This window comes from Stigmatopora nigra, chromosome 10, assembly GCF_051989575.1.
Source record: "Stigmatopora nigra isolate UIUO_SnigA chromosome 10, RoL_Snig_1.1, whole genome shotgun sequence".
Taxonomy (NCBI): domain Eukaryota; kingdom Metazoa; phylum Chordata; class Actinopteri; order Syngnathiformes; family Syngnathidae; genus Stigmatopora; species Stigmatopora nigra.
Genome location: NC_135517.1, coordinates 4,905,211 through 4,916,274, shown reverse-complemented (window position 1 = coordinate 4,916,274; position 11,064 = coordinate 4,905,211). Strand labels below are relative to the sequence as shown.

The window sequence follows — 11,064 nt, the reverse complement described above, 5'->3', positions numbered from 1 at the left end:
TTCCAAGCCATCCTGGGGTAATTTTTCATCGGCAGGCTAATCTTTGTTCTTTGTGAAGATAATAAATAGCCTAATCGTTATCAGCGGGCTGCTGGAGGTGTCGTGGAGAATGGGGGGGTTGATCGGCCCGGGAAATAGGCTCCCAAGTGGCGCAGAATAAATGGTATTCCTTATCTCTCGCGCCCAGATTATCGCCGCCTTTTCAAATTGGCACAACAAATACATCTAATGCAGGGAATGCATCATTTGCTGGTCCAGATCTGCTCGGATGATTGATAGATAGACACACCGATAGATGCAAGGAGAGAGAAGCGTGTCAAGCTTTTTATTTACTCATTTAAGGCATTGCATGTGCAAAAATCTTTTTTTTTATGGTATGCACTGGGGTTCTTTTGCACCCTTTATTTTTATTTTTTAGGTTATCTATGTCAACCATCTGAGGTTCCGCTTCTTTGTTGTGGCATCACGAATATTATTTCTTTCATGTCGGATTTTACTGGATAAGGGCTAAATAGACACAGTAGCTTCCACACACAGGCTGCTCAGGAAATATATTTAAATATTACCGAGTTGAAATCTGCACAGATAGAAATTTTGAACCGCATAAATGTATTAAGATTAAACCGTTCTTTTGCAAAAACAGGCTGTGAGGTCTTAGCTACTTAATACTGAAGATTGCAGACGATTTTTCCCTCACATTTCATATGCTATATTATAATAATTCTATTCCAGAGCTGGCAAACACACGGCTCTCAAGCCGCATGCGACTCATAGCTAAAATGAATGTGGCTTTCTGCTTCCGATCACATTTTGTATGTATTGTATTTGCCTCATTTCAAGTTTCTATTATTTTTATTCTCTCTTAAAACACACTGAAATTCATCAAGGCCCATTAAGAAGAAGTAAAAAATCATATTTAACAAAAATATTGCGACACGGAGTGGCTTTTTAACTCTCGTAGTTTCACATTTTGCTTCTATGTCTAACTTGTTCACCACCCCTGTTAAATTTAACTTGAATTGCTCTCATAATTCTGTTGAATTAGTATTAAATATTCTATATTATAAGAGCAAATCAATCTAAATGATCTTTTAAATAAAATAAATACATCTTGACCCAAACTCGACGATTTGCTCCATGGACTGTGAAGGAGATTGCTTGTGGTGGGGGACTGACTAGAAAAATATTTTCCAACCCATACATACAAGCATGGATGCTTTAATAAATTGGCAACTGTAGCAGCCCGGGGTGCTGCTGCTGCTGCTGCTGCTTCAGGTCTCCAGGGTAACGTAGATAACGGTGCACTCATTTTCCCTATCTTACAGTCTCATTATATTCAAGGATTAGTTCTCCTTCCCTCAAAGGTCAAACGTAAAGTCAAGCCAGTCAGGACTATTCCTCATTTCAGTGACATAGCGTTTCACACTCCCCCCGCCTTATTTAAACTCTGGAAGATGACCTTTGCTGACATGTGCACTCATAACAATAACAAAACAGCATCCTGTGGATTTATTCTTTATGACGCCATGACTTGGTTTGATCTCTTTTCCAATCTCTTCAAACAGTCTGAAAATGTAATGTACTGTACTGTTTGTGTATGTACCCATGTTGTGTCTTGACCTAAAACATGCCAGTGCAGATTGGATCACGCAACCTGCAGACACGTGGAACCGTAACGTGCACGATGCCAATCAAGATTTTCTGCAGACATCTTGATCATCTTAACGTGGATGTCTCTATCAGAAAGTCTCCAATTAGACTTTATTTTAAAAGTCCAATTGAATGCTTTTTAAGTGTCATTATATAAGTCGCAGGGGTGCTGGAACCTATCCCAGACTATAGGCCGCAGACATGGCTACTACCCAAATATGGTAGTATTTCAAAATAATAATCAGTGAATTGGAGTTTTAATGTGATGTTTTTAAAAAAAGCTATTTAATTGACAGAAATTTCATTATGGAGGGATTTATCCAGTTTACAGACAAAACAACAGTAAAACGAAAGAAAAAGGCAATTTTTAAAAAATGCGGATGGTTAAACAGGCCAAATTGGGATAATCTAGTGGGGAACGCCACCTAGAGGAGAAAAGATAGTCCCTTTGAAATTGTGCAGAGAAACTACAGGCAGCCTTGGAATCCTGGAATCAAAATTATCACATTGCATAGGTAATTCTTTACATTTTTTCCTCTTCTTAATGACATCAATTGTTTTTCTTTCATGCTATCTCAAGATTGTTTACTCTTGCTGTAAACGTTTGACTCCCAACTAACTTATTCAGAATCATCTCGCATAGAAATGCATGTTAAAAATTCGCAATTAATCCAAAAATAAACCACAAACAAGCTACTATAACAAAGTATATTTATGACTTTCCACATATGTTCAGAGATCAATTCATAATGGAAGCAATAGTGAATTTGATGTGATTAAAACCCAATGTACAAAAACCAGTGCCCTAGAATAGTGTTAATCTAATTTTCTCTATTTAAACAAATATACCCACAAAGGCAACTTTACACTGTATTTTACTGTGTGATTAAACGTGGTTTTGTGTTAAAATACATCAAAGTTTTGTGGGAAATTTTCAGTGTTCTCCATCACTCAATGTGTTTTGAAAATGATCTGTAATGACTAATTGGCCTGAAGCTTTAATGCTTGACTTTCTGGCCCTAAAACTAGCAGGAACTTGGCGTTTACACCACCTTGTCACTAACAACCTGTCAGTCAACGCCCACTGGGGAGTTAAAGAATTCAAAACAGCTCTCTTCCCCACCAACCTCAACCTCAAAGTCTATTCACCAATTTCAGACTTTGCACCTTTATTTTGTCTAATTCTTTTCCTGTGGGAATACTGAGTGCATGTGTGTGTATGCATGCCCGTGTGTTTTGAGAGGTCAGATGTGCTTTAGGGCTCATTATGTCAGCTAAGTACCAGACAGTTGAGTTTAGTTTCATAGTTTCAGTTACTGTTCAACTTAAATGAATGTACTTTCCTTTTCCCCAGTAGCTAGATTGTTTGATATTTGAATTTTTAAGGGTTTGGTGGGGTAATAAAAACACAGAATGCATGCAGAAGAGTCTAAAATAAAAATAAAAAATAGGATTACAGTGGATCCAGAGGTACATTTTAGCTTACAGGTTAGGGGATAGCCATATGTACTCTGCAAAAGAACCACATATGGGTATTTTCCAATAAACATTTATCAATGCATATACTAACCATGCTGGTAAATTGTTATCTGGCTTTTATAGAATTATGCAGTCGCACACACCCAAAACAATATCTTCAATACTCAAAATATTGTTAAATAAATAAACAAATCCTTGAACAAATAAACCATCTGAGAGTATCAGTAAATTTTCAGTAAAGCTCTTGTTTATTTATTATCTAGTCTGGGTAATGTAGAAATAAGAGTCGCATGGGAGTGTGACATCATCTTATGAGTCTGTATGAATGAAGTAGAACTGAAAAATATATTTATACACTATTACTGTATATTAATGATTTCAGAGCTGACAAATTTCTACTTTTAGTACCCCCAGGCTTCATTCAACATCTTCTGCCACGTGCAAATATAGAATTGACATGAGGTGGAGTGAGGCCTGCATTGCGGTGCCATCTGTGCTCACCCTTACTGCCTTACCCCCCACTCCCCCCCAAGCCTTCACCACATCAGGATACACTTGTTCATTTGAATTCCGGTTTCAAACGGAACGCTGCCTTGGTTGCTGTGTAGCCCTGGAGATCTCATGCAAGCAGGTAAAAGCACCCCCCCCCCCCCTTCTTGGCCCTGTGGTCAGGGGAAGGAGGCCTCTAACGGCCTCTTCCACTCGCACACCTTTTTGAAACTTCGCCTGCTCCCATTTCCTGCATCTTTGGCCTTGCCTCCGCAAACCCACCGCCCTCCCCCTGCTGTCTTGCCTCCGACAGAACAAATGAGCAACATTATCATCCTAAATTTACACTTAAGCCTACAAGGTTCTTTCTACTAGCAAAATGGCCACTTAGTGCAATCATTTCGTTATCCTACAGCATGGGTCAGGTCTAATTGCTTCTAATAAGGATGCATTGCTATTCAAACTGATAACATTTTAGACAAGATACAATTTATATTACCATATACAATTTTGTGATATGCATCTTTAAAGTCCTTCAAAGGCTGCTACTTTTCACACTTGACCTTTTGACATTGGACCCTAAGTAGGGTGCCCCTTGTGTTTAAAAATGACACTACAATAGGAATTTCTCATCCTTCTTGAAAATGCAGTATATGTGATTTTTTGTACAATGAACATGAGAAATCAAGAGCCTAAAAGATAAATTATATTTGACGGTATTGACATAAACTACAGTAAAAGGACACATTGTTTCATACTAATTTGTTTTTGCCTTTTTAATTGTAGTTATCACATTTATACATTTGGAATGATGCCTAACTACTTTCTGTTGGTTATGTTGTTTTAATGCACTTTTTTTACCACTTTTACATTGGCCACAATTTTGCACAATGAGTCATATCAAGGACAAATTGGTGTCAAGAGAATGCACCACAGGAGTGCTCCCATTTTATTTAGACGGCACACCACTGCCATCTGCTGTTCTATTGGGCGTTTTTTTCTGCAAAATCAGCCATGATGGGATGTTGTTGGGCCTTCCAAGAGCTGGTTTGGAAAACTGGAGGCCTCTGTTCTCCAAATGTCATTATCCATTCTAATATCCATACTTTGATTGAATCCTTGAATGCTCTTCTCTTATGTACTCCTATTAGTTGAATACATATGGAAATCTGAGGATTTGACATGAAGTCTGAATTTCAAAAACTATTGCAAAAAGATGTTATTTTGTATATACATAGTCAGTAAAGAGCTGGAAAAAAAGACTACGAGCATACAAACATGCTAAGAAATCTGCAGGAGGTTAGGTTTCTATCCGACACAATACTGTTGCTTAGGTCATAAGAATCATTTTATAATCATTTCTTTAGGTCATAACTGAGTTTTTTTGTAATCTTGCAAGCTGAATGTGTGTTCTTCCATATTCTCAAATAAAAGAGGTTTGTTCTTTAAAGGACACTGGCAGAGGACACTTTGTGCCAATTTTCTGCTCCAGGGGGCACAGAGGTCATTGTCAGTTGGTTCAGCACTAGGCCAGCAGCGATGTGAAGATGCGGAAGGTCTCCGTTTTGACTCTGATATCTCTTTCGGTTATCAAGACATTATTGAATGACACAAGTCACGGGGGGGAACTTCCCTTAGGGGAGCCCAGAGTTTCTCAGAGGGATGTGCAAGCTAACCGCTGCCCAGCATGGGCTTCCGGCTCTGGGGCAACTGAACATGTTGGTACCCCTCACAGCATTTAACAACACCACTATCACCCCACTCCAGACACTGTGCCAGGATACTGTGGTGACACAACTGTGAGCCACTGTTCCTCCCTTGTCAACAAGACTGATGGATAAAGAAAGGATAAGAGGAGATGATAGGAGAAATGATTGATATCTAACGGCAACATAAAATAACAGGTGAACAGTGAAAAGGTGGGACATTTTAAAATAAAACGGGAGAACCAACAAAATTTCAGCAGGCAATGAATAAGAGCCTTGGAAGGACACAACGAGAGATGATAGACGACACTTAATGGAACATCACTGTTGATATGAGAACACTAGTATGTCATATATTGCTCATTGTAAGGTCTATTATTACAGTCATTATCAATAGTTGTCCGTAGTTTGCAGTGTCTTAACATTTAAAGAAGCTCAAATTCGATCAGATGGAAAAGAGGATGAATTGGAAAAAGCAGGACTTAACCAATGCCCATTTATCATCAGTACTCCAGTATAATATTCTGTGGTATGCTCATGAGCCGCTAGAGGGCATAACATTTTTTCCCAATCTGTACTGTTGACTGCAGAGGCTCAAAGATTTGACTTTCCTCCCTTTTGTGGTCTCATTCAAGTGTGTAGTGGCATGCAAAAGGCATAGTTGGCCTACAGTTTTTTTTTTTACCACTGAAAGAGACTTATAAGATAGAAGTCCCAATCTGATTTTCCATTAACAGCATCTTGTACACACCAAAAGTCAGGCTGGCTTGCCAAGTTCCAAAAATGGCTGCATTACTGCGTATAGTTGTGGAAAAGTGTGCATGAATTGATGAATGTGAGCCAGGGAAGCATTTTGGCCATTTTAATGGTGTCAATGAAAGTCCTCATTTACTATATCTGACTGTTCTGATAGTGTATATGTGCATACAATGCACAATATTTATTTGTAAGTTTTGTTGTTGTTGTGATTTGTGCACTTCATGGTGAAGCTTTAAATCCCATTATACTGCATGTATAATGACAATAAAAACATTGAATTCAATTCATACAATTTTAGCTTTATGATTGTTTTTATACATATGGATTTTTAAAAATGTATGATTTACTTATCTAATTTACTAAATATAAATCTAGTTAGACAAGTAGAAAATGTTTATCTGTCTGTCGGTAAACAACATTAGGGGTGTATAAAAAAAACTCTACGTCATCGTCAGTGACGCTCATGTGGACGTGGTTTCAGAGAAGGAAGTGAAAGGAGAAGAGCCAAGAAGGGAGCGCGTATTTAGCTAGCTGCCAGGCTAACATTTTAACAAAGTGCCAAATTTAACAAATGACGAGTACTAGCTGCTCCATTTTATGATACATTTATCTTTTCTCGACAACATTAGTGAATCCTGTCACGATAAAAACGGTAAGAAATTAGCTACCAGCGAGCGAACGTACCGCCCAGTTAGCTGACGGCAATCAACAACAGCTAGCTTGTTAGCCCTCGCGTCAAAGCCGGCTGGAAGACATATTTACTAGTCCCAACCAAAAAAGTAAGTGTTCTCATTTAACAATTATGAAATATGTCAAAATATTTTTTATTGTCATCTTGGAACTAACGCAAAAGAGGAGCTGTTTGGCCTCATCAAGCCCGTTTTTGGAGCTCTTCTGGGCCCCACTTCATCAAGGGAGGAAGACAACACGGCCAGTCGAATATTCTTAAAATGTTACGAGTAACTGAAGAGATTGGGACAAGGAAACAGCAGTTTTACGACTTTGTAAACACATCTATTCGTAAATAGATGTTTAAAAATATGCTTGGCTCTATTTCGAACCTACTTGTTTTTCTGTACATGCCATTTTTATACCAAACTGTGACTCACGGGTCACGTCGATACACGCTGATTACTCAATGTCGGGGATGACATGTAAAGTTACATAATCTTAGGGACAACACCTGGTAACGATCATGTTTTGGTTGTTCAGAACTGTGCCACTCCACTGTCATTTTTGTTATTTCAGCACGGAGCTCGTGTAAGGGTTGATAGTTGACTCACTGCTTAGATTCGATAGAACTCTAAAATAGCTCTTTAGATCAGATTCTTGCAATGTTTGATAATGTAGGCTCAAAGATCACATGCATGCCAGAGAGTCACGCTTGTCCTCCAGCTACAAAGCAGATTGAAATATTTGAGCCAATTCACAACATTTGTCAAAGATTCATCTGTTATTTTGCCTCTGTTCTCTAATATCTGTATAGTATTTTATATTTTTTCAGTAGAAGGCCAATATACAATGTAGTTAAATAATTTAAAGCATGGAACAACAACAGAAAATGTTACTTTGAGAGAAACGAAGGGCACTAAAAGATGAATGCATATGCATCAGAGGATAGCCATTTTACACATTTTACACTGAACTGTTTGCGGTATGAAGACAATAATTTACCAATTTTACTTTATCCACAAAAAAGACAATCTTTACATAATCAAAATAATATAACATTTATTTTTTGTCTTTTTTGTGACCAGTGTATTGAAATGGATGCAGGCAGCAGTTTTCTATTCTCAACACAGTCAACTCAGTCTCTTTTTTTGACGCTCACTCCTGATTTGCTGATGTCGGATGTGGCAAAGAGCACGTTTGGAAGCTGGGCTTTAATCAGCTGAGCATATATGTGCACAGATAATTTTTTGGATAAAAAGACCCCGAATCTTTATTCAACTATTTGAACTGCTATCTAGGTGCAACTATAGAAAGAACAGTCAATATTCTTCTATTGGCGTGTAGATTAACTGCTGGCTAGGAATGTGAGGCAAATTCCTAAATTGGAAAAAAAGTCCATCAGACTTAACTAAATAGCTGACTTTGTTCTATATGTCCCCCTCCCTTCCCCCGGAGTTAAACGCACGCCTTACCCAATGCATAACTGTCATTTCTTACACAACGACTGTGTTTCAGAACTACTCGCCATGATAAATTTTTGTTAGTTTTAGGGATGGTTAGGCAGCTTACGCACTATCAAAAAGAATTTCCCTCACACGCCACAAATCTTTGCATGCCATTGTAATTGAAACACACAGACAGTAACGTTACATGAAGTAGTAAAGTGTGACTTTACAGGGCAAAGGCGGAGTGATGTGTTCCTCGTGATTTGTTCTTACAAAGCACATGACTGCTTTTCTTTTTAACCCAAATGTACCGAGTGTCACACACAACTGGAATTGTAATACATCCTCCCCGGGGGCAAAGAACATGGCAAGAATACTTTGTTTTTTGTTTGTTTTATGTAGATATTTGAAGTATGACCTCCAGGAAGAAAGTTCTGTTGAAGGTCATCATCCTGGGTGATTCTGGGTAAGTTGGACTTTTATTTTGTCATTTATTTGTTCAAACTAAGAAGTGCAACAGAGTAGGCTGAATTTAAGCTTCTTCTGCAGGCCATAATTAATGACATTTTTAGAATTTTCCATTAAAAATTCGCAGCGGACCTCTGTTTATATTTGAAGTTATGCTAAATGCTGGACGTGATTCTCTTACTGTTTCCAGTGTTGGAAAGACCTCCCTCATGAACCAGTATGTGAACAAGAAGTTCAGTAACCAATACAAAGCTACAATAGGCGCAGACTTCCTGACCAAGGAGGTGATGGTGGATGATCGGCTTGTTACCATGCAGGTCTGCTACACCAAATACCCAAAAGCAAACATTGAATTGTCTTCCCCAACCTTTGGGTAGAAGTCACGAATAATTGAATTTTTTGTGTCCGTTTGAACCATTAGATCTGGGACACGGCAGGCCAGGAAAGGTTCCAATCGCTAGGCGTGGCCTTCTACCGTGGAGCTGACTGCTGCGTTCTGGTGTTCGACGTGACTGCACCCAACACCTTCAAGACATTGGACAGCTGGAGAGATGAGTTCCTGATCCAGGCTAGCCCCCGAGACCCTGAGAACTTCCCCTTTGTAGTGCTCGGCAACAAGATCGACTTGGAAAACAGACAGGTAGCCGAGAAGGGATGAAGTCGGTTTCTGTACTAATTCTAATGTATATTTTGCATGGCATGTGGGTGTAATGTATTATTGGCCCACAAGGGCTTTTGTTTAGATAACTGGAGAATTGTATGACAAAGGCTATCTTTTATTCCATGATTCTGTAGTTTTTATATATTTTTAATTCCCAAAAATGTGGCTCCGTCACCTGAATGTTTCTTTTTCTTGACTCATAGGTGACCACCAAACGGGCTCAGGCCTGGTGTCAGAGTAAGAACAATATTCCTTACTTTGAGACCAGTGCTAAAGAAGCTATTAATGTGGAGCAGGCATTCCAGACAATCGCACGTAACGCCCTCAAACAGGTGAGGGCAAGCAGATTGACCACATTTGCACTTCAATGCTTCCTGCCACTCATTATTTTTGTTTAAGTCAAACCTTTCTTCTAATCGTTCTCTCATAGGAGAGTGAGGTGGAGCCGTATAATGACTTCCCAGAGCCCATAAAACTGGAACGGCATGATCGAGCGAAGGCCTCCGCAGAAACCTGCAGCTGCTGAAGGCCAGTCGGGAACGTCTCCTCTCGGCTTTCGGCGGATTTGGTCACCCGCAGCTCGCGCCCAGGGAAAAGCTTTCCCTGCAAGTCTTCCTCCCTTCATTTCCATCCCTCACACATTAAGAAGACACTCACTGATTTGTGGGCCCTCTCCCCCCACGTCTAACCCACCTCACTCTTGACAAACTCGGTGTCCAAATATCACTCAAGAGGAGAACAGCGCCCTCCTCTGGCACTCAGCAGCTGTCAATTTTGTCGAACGGGATGGTGGTCTCGTCGGAAACATAACTGGATTAGTTGATGCTTAGTAATGTGTGATGTTGGCTAAGCTCAGCATCCCAAGAAGTCTATTAATTAGTTCTCTCTTTTCTCTTTTTTTATTGCCTGTCAAAAGTTGAACTACGTATATGTTTACATATATAGCGCTATATATAAACTACATAGTACACTATGTATAGATCTTGTTCTTAATCAATGACGGAGATTGATGCCCAATTCCTTTTAACTGGGGTTAAAACCTTTATAATGGATCGGATATCTGTTGTCATCAATGACCGCCAGTGAATTGATTTTTGAGCCCATATGAAAATGAAAAAATGTTTGTTTTGTTATGCACTTTTTTTTGCCTTTTGTGTTCCAAATGTAGAGGGATGACTGATTTTGGACAACATCTGCCACTAACTCATGCCTTTCCTGTGAGGGTTGGATATATTTCCTGTCACTTTCCCCCCCAATCAATTTCCCCTGTTGAACACATTGATTGTATGGCCTCCTCCAAAATAGACTTTTAGCAGCTTCTCACTTCAAATAATACACTTGTTCAACAGCTTTCCTTTTACTGTTCTTTCTGTTCATTTTTCAATGCTACCAAATTGCTCAATATGTTTCACCCTCATGTTGCTCTTCTCATTTATCTGCTTGTAGCTCAGGTTGGCCAAGTACTTCATCTTTTTTAATGGATTATGTGTCTTGGTGTAAAGACCAGTCAGTGGCTGATGGATGAAATTGAAATGTTTGCATCAGTAAAATAACCATCTGTCTGCTGTGGTATTATTCCTTGTAGAGAAACAAAATACTGCAATGCCAACAAGGTCAATGAAAATTTAAACATCCAAATAAATTTGTTGAATATATTAACCCAAGCCTGGTCAAATTATGTGGATCCTGCAAAGTTGTGGAAAACAGTAATTTTAAGTGTGTAGTTAATTTATTG

At 39.0% G+C, this 11,064-nt stretch overlaps 1 protein-coding gene across 1 annotated transcript; it reads left to right on the top strand.

Moving 5' to 3' along the window:
* The first annotated feature begins 6,538 nt into the window (after nucleotides 1–6,538).
* On the top strand, nucleotides 6,539–10,988 carry LOC144203341 (ras-related protein rab7-like). Its single transcript, XM_077726736.1, has 6 exons — nucleotides 6,539–6,862; nucleotides 8,603–8,666; nucleotides 8,859–8,985; nucleotides 9,090–9,308; nucleotides 9,533–9,661; nucleotides 9,760–10,988. Exons 2-6 carry the CDS (start codon nucleotides 8,614–8,616, stop codon nucleotides 9,853–9,855), a joined length of 624 nt encoding a protein of 207 aa, XP_077582862.1. The 5' UTR covers nucleotides 6,539–6,862; nucleotides 8,603–8,613; the 3' UTR covers nucleotides 9,856–10,988.
* Nucleotides 10,989–11,064: the final 76 nt, after the last annotated feature.